The sequence below is a fragment of the Daldinia vernicosa genome (genome assembly GCF_022497035.1).
Source record: "Daldinia vernicosa strain CBS 139.73 unplaced genomic scaffold F5Y00scaffold_21, whole genome shotgun sequence".
In the NCBI taxonomy this organism is placed as follows: Eukaryota; Fungi; Ascomycota; class Sordariomycetes; order Xylariales; family Hypoxylaceae; genus Daldinia; species Daldinia vernicosa.
In genome coordinates, this window is record NW_025953937.1 from 510,745 (window position 1) to 524,574 (window position 13,830).

At 47.3% G+C, this 13,830-nt stretch overlaps 3 protein-coding genes across 3 annotated transcripts; all 3 read left to right on the top strand.

Moving 5' to 3' along the window:
• Positions 1-52: 52 nt before the first annotated feature.
• F5Y00DRAFT_252975 (uncharacterized protein) lies at positions 53-3,276 on the top strand (the record flags this gene model as incomplete). The annotated part of the gene is made up of 5 exons (XM_048009987.1): positions 53-122; positions 185-239; positions 303-1,848; positions 1,923-2,038; positions 2,112-3,276. 5 exons carry the CDS (start codon positions 53-55, stop codon positions 3,274-3,276), a joined length of 2,952 nt encoding a protein of 983 aa, XP_047865258.1.
• Positions 3,277-4,182: 906 nt separating this feature from the next.
• Positions 4,183-4,713, top strand: F5Y00DRAFT_71612 (uncharacterized protein). The gene has a single exon (XM_048014052.1). The coding sequence runs from the start codon at positions 4,356-4,358 to the stop codon at positions 4,623-4,625; it is 270 nt and encodes an 89-aa protein (XP_047865259.1). The 5' UTR covers positions 4,183-4,355; the 3' UTR covers positions 4,626-4,713.
• Positions 4,714-9,533: 4,820 nt separating this feature from the next.
• Positions 9,534-10,413, top strand: F5Y00DRAFT_269658 (putative versicolorin reductase; the record flags this gene model as incomplete). The annotated part of the gene is made up of 2 exons (XM_048012477.1): positions 9,534-10,305; positions 10,379-10,413. 2 exons carry the CDS (start codon positions 9,534-9,536, stop codon positions 10,411-10,413), a joined length of 807 nt encoding a protein of 268 aa, XP_047865260.1.
• Between the last annotated feature and the right edge of the window lie 3,417 nt (positions 10,414-13,830).

The following is a 13,830-nucleotide window of genomic DNA, read 5'->3' on the forward strand; positions in this document are numbered from 1 at the left end:
AAGATACGAGCAAGACTAGGCCAAAGATAACTATCTTATTCGAACCACCGCAATGGTGTATTGTGCATATTGCGGAAAGAGCTTTACGCGCAAGGAGCATCTGGAGAGGCATATTCCAAGTCGTGAGTGACGATCTGCTTCTCTAGAGATTGGTGAATCTGACAACTGACGCCCGGTGCTATAGACACAAACGTAAAACCGCACAGATGCAGCGCGTGCCAACTGTCTTTCGCCCGAAGGTTTGCTCTTTGGCCCTGCGTCTACATTATTCAACTATATATATACTCATCGAACTACTACAGAGACTTATTACAAAGGCATCACTCTACATATCATGAGGCACGAGATCCTATGGAACCTCTGCCGGGTGGTGTTCCTACTATAGCAGGACGAACACCCATTGCGTGTCTTAACTGCGCACAAGCTAAGACGGGCTGCGACAAGAGAGTTCCATGTGCACGATGCGCTGACAAGAATCTCGAATGTCAAGCCAGATTTGCGAGGCGTTCTTCGAAAGCCGCCTTGAGGGCAGCGCAAGCAACAGCTGCTATGAGCAGTACTCAGAACCAGATCACGATACCACCGCAACCTTCAATAACAACCACAGCCACGACGGTCAACCCGGATCCGCTAATAAAAACCTCTGGCTCTGAGTCACCCGAAAACACCTGTAATGCTACGACAATCGACCCGCGAATACAACAACATGAGAACCCCGTCAAGAAAGACTCCCCGGCGAACTCTCAAATGAGCTCCGACGAATTCCCATCTCCTCACCCAAGAGTAGAAAGTTTTGACCCAAGAGTAGAGAGTTTTGACGACTTATTCAACCTCAGCAGCAATTATATATCAGAAGAACCGAGTTATCAAGACATGCTGACCTGGACTGAATACCCCTTAGACCTCGACATGTATGCCGATAATATGGATAATATGGATCTCACTCAAGCCAACGTCGCACTGTCCACTTTCAAGGAACCTAGCGATATTTCATCTAATTCGGAACATATAAGCTCCTCCAGAGGCTCTATACACACGAGAAGCACCAGCATAATGTCTACGTGCGACCTTGAGTCCACTATCAAATCAGTTGATATGACCTTGAATACCCCCACCGATACCACGATACGCGAATTTCAAAGTGTCATCGTGGCTGAGTCTGCATGGCCCCTGGCTCGGTGTAATCCACTTACATACTCGAATACGTGTCCGAGAACAGCTATCGTTCACTTAGAATGCTTGGAACAAAAGTCACGACAAGAAGGCACCTGGAGTGCCTTGGAGCAATATCTAGAGCAAGTCGACTGGGACGCAGCCGACATGGCTTCGGTCATCCCTATGACATCTCGCACTCGTGATAACATGCTCGCGATAACGCAGACGTTCCTGCACAAGGCCCTTGAAATTCATCGCGGAGGACTTAATAGCCCAGCCAAGAGTTATACAGCTCCAAGGTTAATAAGCTTCTTAATTCTTCCTCCTACAAAAGTCCTGGAATATTTCCTCCGCTCGTACGTTCGAAATCTATCGTTTTTCTACTCGTTGGTTTCGGCCGGCTGCGTAGACCCTAACGAGATGCTCCAGAATAACCAGGCGGCAGCTCTTCTTGTCCTACTGATGATTGCGCAGGGTGCTTCTGCTGTCCCCACGGCAGAAGCAAGGGCTCTTTCGGCTGGCCTAATTGAGACTTGCCGCATCTCGCTTTTCGACATTATCGAGAAGGACATCGAGATGTGCGCCGACCCCACCACGCTTCGATGCGCCCTGCTCTTTACGCTCCTCGGAGCCTGGAGCGGAGATAAGTGGCTTATGGACATTGCCATGGGCCAACGCGGCATGTATATCTCGGTGAGCATCCAATAATGCAATCTCCCATCTTACACAGCTTGACGCTTCATGCTAATAACCGAAATATCACGCAGATGCTAAAGCACGCCGGAATGTTCGAACCTCAGCCGTCCATGATGCGCACGTTTAATAGCTCCGCCACTGTCGAGCTCCAATGGCGTGAATGGCTACACCGAGAATCCCAAAATAGGTACCTTACTTACGCCACCGCATCCGGTATTTCAACCAATAGTCTTATGCAGTACGCTGATCTCTTTCAATAGGCTCGTGTATAATTTTGTCATGGTGGACCAAGAACTTAGTTTGTTCCATGATACGGCGCCAATGTTGTCAACCAGCGAGCTCTGCACCCCCTTACCTTGTCCCGACTTACTATGGACGTCGGCCAACGCTGACCAATGGTACGCTGCTGCACAACGTATCTACGGCTACACTGCAAACGTCAATCCTCAGCTTCTTAGCACAGCCCCTCCGGTCAGCCCCTCACTCCATGATCTGTTCCAGGATCTACTGGATGATAAACTGTCAAGAAGGCTGGACACAAGAAGGCCGGACAGCAGAAGGCAGGATAGTCTGACGCCACATCAGTTGCGGCTTTTGCTACATCCCATCCAGTCCTGCCTATACCACATCACACAGATGCTGTCATGCTTCTCGGATGGCATGGGTACAATAAGTATAGGTAATAGGATTGGCATAAAATCATCGTTCGAATCCCGTCGCGACGAATTTCAGGTACTGCTCCAAAAGTGGTACGAGCTGACGATTACCTACTACAATGCGAACCCGACGTGTGCAATCAGCAAGACTAATCTAGTGCTCTTCCACTTAATCTCTCTCAACGCGATTACAAATTTCCTGGAAATAGAGAGGATGGCTCGGCGCGAAAAAGTCGACGGGTGTTATTGGGTGCAGTCCCCGCGCCCCAAGCCCTGCCACAGGCCCTGCATATCTCATCGCGAAGAGGCTATTTTTCATTGCGGTCAGGTATTCCGGCTGATACGGTCGATCCCGCGGGACCGGCGGCCCAGCTGGTGGAGCGCGGGGATCTACCGCGCGACGCTGATCCTCTGGACAGACACCATGTTGCGGCTCGACCCCAACTTCCAGAAACATGAAGGGTTGGGGCCCCCCGTTCCCATCGACCAAGTGACGCCCGAGGACCCCGCCGTTATCACCTACCTGTGGACCGGCGACGGCGTACCGGTACTAACACACCAACGCGACGGCACACACACCAACCTCGAGAAGCCGGGCGACGTACTTGAATACGCCGTCCAGACCCTCGATGATGGCGTTAGTTCCCGGTTTACCGACGGTATCAGGCGGAAACTCGTGATGCTGAACAGTCGCTGGCAAGCGGACGGCCGTACCGGTGCGGGTGTTACCGTTCAGGTGCCTACAACAAGCGTATGTGAACACGGCTAGGCTAGCTGTATCTGCTATCTTCTCTTCACAATATTTCTCTACGATATAGCGGTTTTTTTTTTTTCCTCTTCGAATTTCAATGTCTTACATGCAAGTTACACAAAACAAGACAAGACAAGACAAGACAAGACAACAGAGGCAAAGACGGTAAGACGGGATAGGTGGGAAAACATGGAATCAGATCAGAATAAAGGGGCATAGCAGAAACTTGGCCAGCGCTGGCACGTATACCCACGAGGAAAGAAAAGAAAAGGTGTCGATCACGAAAAACGACGCCGTAATCGCTGACTAGCGATTACGCCTTATACATTGTGCACCAAAAGGGAGGTATCACGAGGTGGAACCAAACAACATGGAAACAACTTCGTTGTTCCGCGAGGAATTCTAACATGTCTGGCGAGCCCACGGCTCGTATATACATACATGTTCCTTGTTCTAGATGCCTCATCTAAAATCCTGACAGGAAGGATAGGAGTACCGGGCGTGTAGTCGCAATCGAAACTGGGGTGGGGGAAGGCGGACTAAGAAGATGACGATCATGATACTTACCGGCGCCTCGCGTCGGGGCAATGACATTAGAGTAAAGGGGGGGAAGAAAGGGGCATTCCGGGCGTTTGAAAAGTGGGGATCGGATCTGTTGTTTGACTTGGGTAGCGAGCGGGCGGAAGTGGGACGATCAGTTCAGACGAGCGGAGAGATGTTGACGATTTTTCGCTTACGATTGTTGGGATGACGGCTCGGGATTAAGTGTCAGATACAGGGGGGGCAAAGGTGCTAGCCTGTTGTTGTGTATAGTGTATTCGCCCCCGGTCAACGGTCAACGGTCAACGGCAGGGCGTGGGTTTTTCGGCACATACTGTATGGGTAAGCGGTTTCTTGCTTGCTTGCTTGCCTGCTTGCTTTGCTTGGTTGTCTGCTTGTATGAACTTGAAATAGACAGCGGGTCATTTTTTGTTGCTTCGCCTCCTTTCTCGACACCATATTGTCTTGCTTCTTATTGCTGATGATGAGAACGTTAACTTATTGCGTATGCGTGCATGCGAGCCAAGCATGTCTGTCATTCACGGTCAGCCTAAAGAATGCGGGAATCTTTCCTATGCTTTACTTCATTTCAGTATTATAGGGATACCTGTGTTACATCAATTGGTATTTACATGTATTTAGCATTACTGTTTACTTGTGTAATAAATACACATCTAATAAATCTTCATTTCTATCTTCGGGCCTCCCCCTTTTTTTCCTCTTTTTCTTTCTCGTTTCGTGCCATTGTTGTTGTTATTGTTCTTCCGCACATCTTAGGTACCTTAAATCAAGGAGCCCCTCGTATGTATGAGGTATACGAGGTCTAGTATAACCTCGATAAACCCGGGAACGGGGTATGGTATTATTAAGCTACCCAGACGCTGCTACACCTTGGACCTTGGTGAGAAAAGGTCGATCTTGAACTTATCGACGCGAACGCGAACACGGCGTCAGCCTTCCATCGATCATTAATCAATCTTACTTCCACGGCGCACTGCGGGCATGCAGCATAGCATCACTGTCTTGTTCCTGGCCTATCTATGCTTTGCCTTGGTTCGTATGTGGGAGTCTTTCTCCAGTATCTCCGCGATTCCCCGCCCCCTAATCTCCCCTCCTCCCCCCTCATCCCCCATACTTGTGTGTGCATGTATGTATCTATCAATCTATCTAGGTAGGTATCTATCTCTCAATCTATCTGCCATAGCTAATCTCCCGTCAAATTCTCGTTCTCTGCGTGGCGCCGGCGAGATACTAGGGCCAGGGCAAGGACATCTTGGCCTAAAATTGCGCCGAAGCTAGGGACGAGCTGTGATTATAGCGGACGCCACGACACGCCTTTCCGAAGCGCGCTGCGCGTATGATTCGAGAAGGGGGACACGGCAGCTGCGCGTTAATCAACGGCGGGCCAAGCCACAATTGCCCGTCTAGGGTGTTGGTGCGCCCACGCCCACGCCCACCGCCCACCGCCCACATATTCCGTATATATCTCGTATTGTAGGCGCGTACCCGTTCTCGTGCCTAGACAGATATATTAACCAACCCCTAAGTTAGTTGCTTGGCTAGTGTGTGTCTTGGTATGTATGTATGTGTGTGGGTGGATGGATTGGAAATGATACGGCTCGGAATCGAACCGGACGGCTGACACCCCATTTCGCCCACGGTAGCCTCCCGGGTCGCCGGCACGACCGACGATGCTAGCGCTGCTGGTTACCGTTTGTAGCGTGGGTCGTGGGTATACATGTTGTAGATGTGGTATACGTACCTAGACATATATACATACAGGTTAAATATGCACATGTGGTCAGCATCTACCCAACCCATCGAACCATCTTTCTTAATATTCGTTCGTAGCCTTGTTATCTCCGCCGTTAGTCTTTCTTCGTTATTGCCCGTATGGTTGAAAGGTGAGCTGACCTCAGCCCCCTTATTCGGAAAACATGTCGCAGGGACTCTTCCCCGCTGTGCTTAGACCTTCCGTGGCGTCCCTTGTGTGCGTGTCAGATTATCACTAATAATTAGCGTATACCCTATCGCGTCTGATGAAATAACTTATCTCGATGCCGGTAGTTGGTTCCGATATCTTAAGGTTACATCCGTGACGGGTTACATTTCTTAGGTAAATAACCAATACGCAGCCAAGTCTTGTTACAGATCCGTAACAGCTCAGAAGGGTTTAGCCCAACCAACCCCTCTCAGCCAGGTCGAGGACATCGGTTACATTTACATACAATGTGCCCCTCGATGCACTCGCTACCTCAATAAGAGAGTTAAGAGGCTTGCTATTGTTGGAGTCACGTATGAATATTTGGCTTATTAACTCCTAATTAAGTTATATTATAAGTTTCGAATATTCTGGCCCTCGTTCTTTGTTCGGGGTAATAAGCATGTAAGCAAAAGCATCTTAGACCCCTGGTATGCTGGAGTTCGGATTAGAATATCTTCCTAGTGCTTAGATCAGTCGGGGAGAAGGCGAATACTACTCTGATATGAACAGTACTGTGTACAACACTTAAATTAACCCCCACGAGCTGTAAGATGTCATATATGAATGTAGCACGATAGATATCATGCAAAATGATAGAGGGGGGGGTTTCTTCGATATTTATCGTGAAGTCTACCTCCCCTGCTATATTACTAATGGTCAACAGCGTCAGGCATACCTTTTCTCGTGAATGACGATAGATTACCTTAAACCATCCTTTTGAAACGTGAAAATGGCAACCTTCATAAGAGTTAATGCCAGTTCGATACGTGATATGGGTTCCATGCGTATAATACATATTATAAGTGGTTATAATATAATTAACATACATATATCGTTATAAGTGGTAATTGTGAATATAACCGTGTATTATTAATAAATTAATAAGCATTACGTAATTTAACTTTAATTTTATTTAAAAACTTTAACTTTGTTTAAAAAAAATATTATATCCGGGCTACCCTCCGCATTAAAAGTTGGGTTCGACCAATCAATCCCTTCCTTTTCGCAGGCTTAAACACATGCGTTTATACAAGTTTAATACTCTCATACACACTCAAATAACTTCACAACAATAGCAATTTAAACGATACCATTGGGATCATTCAATAGCCCTAACTGATGCGAAACTAATGGTACCATTTGCATGCTTATGCGATAGGTATTGAGTATTATATTGCTAATGCTTTCGGAGTCTAGTTGAGAAGACTTCATCGAGGGTGCTGGTGTAGGGTGTCACGTGCATGCTTTCCTCTCCAGACAATCGCTATTTCATTCTACTATACCACAACAACGCAAAGGCCGATTCAAGTGCAACCTGCACCATTGTTTTCGCATCAATTGGAGCTATTGAACGATACCAATTGTAAGGCTTAGACTGCTGTTTCTGTAAAGTTATTTGAGTGTATGTATATATAGCAATGAAAGATTGAATTGATAAGATCCCTTGATTTGATTGGTTAAACCTAACTTTTGGTGGGAGGGTAGTCCGGTAATCAATGCTCTTATTATTAAATATATATCGTACCCATTTACTTTATAACAATTATTTACTTAAAAGTTAAAACCTTTAATGTATATAGTTACTCGATCCCTGTCTCCCATCATCTAGCGTATAAAAAAACAGGGACAAGGGTTATAAAAGGGTAGCAATTCGGATTCGGATCTTTACCTAATGAGTATTGGTTACCAAGGCAAAAGTCCAATGCGGCTATGAGCTTAAACCGATCTCAATTCATCATCATCGTGAGTTTTCCAAGGAGAGGACTAAAGGATGACCGTGGTGGTGGCCGACGACCACGGATAGTAATGGCTAATATGCTATTCCTTTCCACCAATCATACAGAAGTTCTTTGCATAGTCCTACTTCTGTGCCTAGCAGGATATGTTGTTTTATTGTTAGAATTGTTTGCTGCCTTAACTACCTACCAATAGTCACAACTCGTCCTCTCTCTCTCTCTCTCTCGGCCCCCTAAAAGGAATATCGCTAGCCACGTGGTTCCGTTAAGAGACGATTCGGAATTCTTAAAAGTACGGGGGAATGATTATGCGATCGCATCGGCCGGGCTTAACTCTTTCTCGATCACGAACTTCCCCTCTTCCACCATCTTCCGTTGAGGCTTCACACCGTTTGTGGCGTTTTGAGTCTAGATCATCCAATAACAAAGGAGCATTAAGCTAACCCTCTCATTCGGCGGTAAGTTTGCATGATGATAACTGGAATAAGCTTGGTGGAAGTGCACACCTGTAAGGTCATATTCATCACAACTCAAGTTGAGGATTATTCTATCAGCTAGAAATTGAAACCTTTTCGCATCGCGTATTAGCTTGACGATCGTTCCTCCTCCATACTCACCTTCAACGATACCTGTTTTCGGCTCGCCAAGCGCCTTGTTAGAACGTTGCGCTTAGTCGGATGTGCCCTCGCTTTTAACTACCTAAAGTTACTAACAAGACTAACAAGGCAACTCCTCCGGAATCATTATTTCTCATTCTGGATCATCTCATCTAGATCCCTTGACCTTACCACTTACCACTCACCATTCGGGTTCGGGTGTCTTGAATATAAACAAAGTTATTCCAACGAGGGCATTTGATGTCTCGCTTCTCGCTTCTTGCCAATACTACTATGCCCGGAAGTCCGATGGGGGTATAACAACTTCGGACAAGTCTCAGCTACCTACCTACCTGTAGCCGCATAAGCCAAGTAAGGACGACCTGCCGGCTGAGCTTCTATGTAGTAGACGGAGGTTATCAACACGATAATCTTCACCCAGTTGAGACCTCATCAGCAGGCGTTAATTACTTCCCTACGATGCAGTCATCCCTTTAATATATTTCGATATGCGTTAGCCGGGCTTACTTCACCTAATGAGGCCTGATCGACCTTCGTGTCGCGAAGTTGAAACGGTCACTTAGTCAGGCCCGAGAACATCTCCGTATCCTGCCTTTAGAATCTTCGTAGAGGTCCGTAATGTGTGAAAGACGTCTTGGAGAGTCAAGAGGGAGGCGTAATGTCACATGACGCAGCACGAGGGGTAATATCTTAGATATAGGTTAGACATGTCCATATTTCACATTATAAAGGTTAGGTGTAGGTATGTTGCTATATCGAAGAATTCGTCATTGATCAACCTCTCCCACTCTCCCTCGCGCTTCGCGAGATGCGAATATACCGAGGTTACTAATATACTCCAATATACAATAAGAGCATAGTAGTATACAGTATAAATGCTCACTAGAGCGTTGGTAGTAGGTATTCCCCTGTTAATATCCGGGGTATTTCCCCATTTCCCCTATAAAGCACATAGTAGAATCATACCCATTGTAAGTTGAATATCCGGGTCTCTTCAACCTCTAGTAAGACCTCCTATCTTTTACCGCCTCCCTAGATTCCAAAGAGCGTCCCTGTGTCTGTCCGTCTGTCCGCCCCGTTAACTCCGCCTCCGTCCGCCACGACCTTGTCCGTCGTCGTACAGATCCAGCTGCTTCCCCCCGGATAGACGTAGCACAATAAGCGTTTCGGAGCTCCTTGGGGCTCAATCTGCTATAAGATAACGCGAATAACAGTACCTGAAACTAAAAGCTCACACGTCATCACCCCCTCCTCTCATATCATCCCATTTACTACCCATCGTTTCTTCATCTCTGATTAGCTTCCGAAAGAGTCTCCCCATTTTCTCTCATTTATATACTTTAGAGTCATTAGTCATTATAAAGGCCTTGCTTGCATAATTCAATTACTTTCGTCATCATGTCTGCCGGTCCAATGAGTAACCAGGTTAAACCCCTGGCCGGCAAAGTTGCCCTCATCACCGGCTCCGGACGCGGCATTGGCAGAGGCATTGCCCTGGAGTTGGGTCTGCGCGGCGCTTCTATAGTCGTCAACTACGGACGTAGCTCGAGCTCCGCCGAGTCCGTCGTCAAGGAGCTTGCTGAGCTGGGCTCCAAGGCCGTCGCAATCCAAGCCGACATCTCGAAGCCGGCGGAGGTAGTCGCGCTGTTTGAGAAAGCCGTCGCGCACTTCGGCGGTATTGACTACGTCGTCTCGAACTCGGGCATGGAGGTATGGTCCGAGGAGACGGACGTGACACCGGAGCTCTTCGATCAAGTGTTCAACCTGAACACGCGGGGGCAGTTCTTCGTCGCGCAGCAGGGGCTGAAGCATGCGCGCGAGGGCGGGCGCATCGTGCTTACGTCCTCGATCGCTGCGCAGATGGCCGGCGTGCCCAACCATGCTTTGTACGCTGGTTCTAAGGCTGCCGTTGAGGGTTTCACGCGCGCCTTCGCTGTCGACTGCGGTAAGAAGCGCATCACTTGTAACGCCATCGCGCCCGGTGGCATCCAGACCGACATGTTCGACGAGAACAGCTGGCACTATGTACCCGGTGGCTTCCAGGGCATGCCCGTCGACAAGATCAAGGAGGGTCTCGCTAGTATGTGTCCACTAGGACGAGTTGGTGTCCCTGCCGACATCGGGAAGGTGGTCTACTGCCTCGTGAGCGACGAGGGCGAATGGATCAATGGTGAGTTAGCTGCAATTTCTTTTCTCTTTCTTTTTTCTTTTGATCCTTCCGCCACCATGCTGACCGTTTGTAGGCCAAGTCATCCGTGCTTCGGGCGGTGGCACTTAGATAATGCAATTATCCCCTTAGTCTCCACTACGACGCTTGAAAGCTGACCGCGCGCCATCTGGGCGGGAATAAGTGATCCTACAAGTCGAATGGGAAATTTCAGTAAATAGAAAGCATTGAAAAGACGGAATTCAAACTGGTAGCATACATCTCACATGGAGGGGATATTACTGGGTATGACGAATCTGGGAGGAATATTAGACCATTATACTATTATACTACTATTCTCACCTTCACAGCTGCGCTGTTCATGTTTACGCATGTTCCTATAAAGTACCTATGTGACTGAAGTTGCGTCCAATAGCATGACACATGCTTACGAAGATATCACGGCGAGATGAGCCATAATGTTGCTCAAATTTTGCCGAAAACAATATTTGTAGCTCAAACGAACGATGAGATATGCAGGTTGAATCCGGAGGATGGTAACACAGTCCATATGCGTGCTCTATGAGTTTTAAAATATTGTAGTTATACTTACCCAGGCATTTAATACTAGTCACGGGTTTCGTCAGTATCTACCTTGATGTTTGTACGTATCGGTTACGCTAGACATCCGGTTCGAGTTTTATACGTTATCTATACGAGAAAGGCGGTGGGGCAATAGAAGACATTTTACCGTCAATGCCAACTTCCTAGATTATTGTCCCCGCGTTAGAAGACAGACCCGCGATCTAGTTCACAAGCGAGAAAAGCAAACACCGAATGAGGATTCAAACGCAATGTGGTTGACCTACTAGCTAACATGCCAAGGAGAAATGTGCCGTTTCGCGTTTGTTCCATTTGAGCTTTCATAAAAATTATCCCCAATCCCTGAGGCTAGATGGTTAAGATGACGGTTAAGTGATGAAAAGGTGGGTTATAGCGAAATGAAGCTATCCACACGAAAAATGAGTGAGTTTTCTATAAGTTTGCTTCTTGTTGCCTTGGGTACCTTAGGTAGTTTATTCCATATATTTCCGGAGGACCATCCGAGCGAATGAGGCTGAAGTGAGGTGAGATGGCTGACGTGAATGTAAGACTGAAGAGCCGGTTTCTGCGTAAGTTAGTCCTGGTAACTTAACGTGTGTAAGCGAAAATGATACATCTCATGAGGTAAGACGGTTGTTGGTGCGCGCAATGCATGTCTTATCATAACGTAACGATTCTGCCTTCGCATCGACTTACTATGTGTGACCTAGACAATGCCATTTCTTAGATGACTTCATATCAGATCAAGCAGCGTCTTTATCCCGTTATTGTAGAATAGAGAGTGGCAACTGTGACTCGGTAAGTAAGCGGCATAGAATGTGGCTAGTGATGGTGTACTGGCTGAAACTACGGGGATGGTTGCACGCAAGATTGGTAGGTATGAGTACGAGGTAAGGCGGAAGAGGGACTCATGACGCCAGCGCCGTGCGGAAATAATGGCATAAACATGTAAAAAAGAGGCGGAAGAAGAAGGGAATGAAGGAAGGATACCGCGTGTCCCCTGTGGGCTGGACAGTAGGTACAGAGGATTCGGTGCTCGAATTATTGATTCCTCATAACCATCTGGACCCCTGCCCGGATCTTAGAAGGATCGTAGGGCGTACAGACACTGCTAGAGGTAAGTCCGACTCTTCCTGGTGTAGTTAACTCCGATCCAATTGCGACATTAATCTCTAGAAGGAAAACTGACAATAATTTAAGTCGAAGGTTTCTTTGCAGACATTTCGCTTACCACGTAAAGAGCGAATCAGGACAAATTTTGCGATATAGTTATGATACGTAATGTATCTTATTGACTTGGTGTGCCACGGGTCGCTTTATACGCGGCCCGTAAGATGACACGAATACACAAGTCGTTGCGGGTTTCCTATTAAGGCTTGTCTGGGATCTCGATTAATAACGAGCTCACTATCCTGCCTTAGTAAGGTGTTCTCAACACCACTGATCCCCGGATCAATCGCATACTGTCCTAAGACAAAGGCTTCAGTATCATAAAGCCAGGGACTAGTCCAAGCCTGTAATTCCGCCCATAACGTCAAATTTTTGTTCGAACAGAGCTGACTAGATAAGCCTAGGCATGCGTTATTTTCGTTAAACGCGTTGTCGAATTAGGTACCTAGATAGGCTTATACAAAAGTCTATGTCTTTTGATAAGTGGTTTACGGATCAATAATCCAAAAATAAAACATTACCTAAACGCCCCATCGACGGATCCTAGCTAACGAAGCAAATGGGACGATTTTAGGTTGTTGCATGGGAGCTGGAAGCTGGAAGCTAAGAGTCGGACGCCATGAGCCGTCTAGAACAAAGCTACCTAGACGTCCTGCCCCTGCAACGAATAAGCTGGGACCCGGCAATCAACCTCTGATGGGGTTGGGGATGACCACCCTATACCTGTGCCAGATAATTGTCCGAGTACATTTCTGACACTAGAACCATTTCTCATAAGTGAAACATGCTTATACCGTTGGAGCGACGTTAGGATGGGTGATACTTACCTACCAACAGCGTGTACCGAGACCGATAAGACTGGACTTCAGTCATAGACTGATAGAGGAGGCGTTAGGAGGCTTGCAGAGAGAAGGGCTAGATTGTTATGGTGGTGTGAGAGACTATCCGATTCGATAGCATGCATGACAGCAAACAAATGTAAGAGAACATCGACCCGAGGTAGCTGGGCAGCCAAGCTAATTCTTCGTATGAGTGCTTAGTTCTCTCGAAACGAAGTTTAGAGTAGAGCAACTCGAAACTACGAGAAATCTATTTGCCAAGGATGAGATATTTCCTAGCAGACGGGGGCTGTGCAGTTGTATAGCTTCAATCGATAAATGAGCCGATAGGCTAAGAGAGGTGAGTTCATCCCATCTTAGAATTCGGGCTTCGAAGGTACCACAGTGGACAAGAGCAATTCATGCGTTACAAGGGAAAAAAAAAACCCCCCCATCTCGTGCTGCGTATCCCGCATAGTAGTATTTCAGGTTAGTATAAGCTTGTCAGATTTAGTACTGTAACGTTGGGATTTGGTTCGTTAGCCACGAGAAGATCCCAGAGATGTGGCAGATGAAGCGCTATTGGTCCAGAGCTTCCCACCTTGTCGAAACGTGGTATACCTGACCGGTGTGAGATTGACGCATGGAACTAGGGTCGCATTGCAGATATCAGCCGGCGAACCGATTGAAGTGGCCTAGAAGCTGCCCAAAAATCAAAGCTGTTGTCTGTGGGGGTATCACGACAAGAGGTCGGGCGCTCTACGGGCTCGGCCCGTTTCACGTCATTCGTCATTAGTTCGGGAGTGGTAGTCTAGGTATGTAAGAGTGCAGGAAACTAGTCATATTTAGAGGAGGATCGAGGGCATTCCTCAAGCGTCATTTGTAGACCATTCGTAGGTCTAATTAGACCATGTAATAGCCTTTCATTTCTCGCTTAAGGTGACTCGCTCTGCATGCG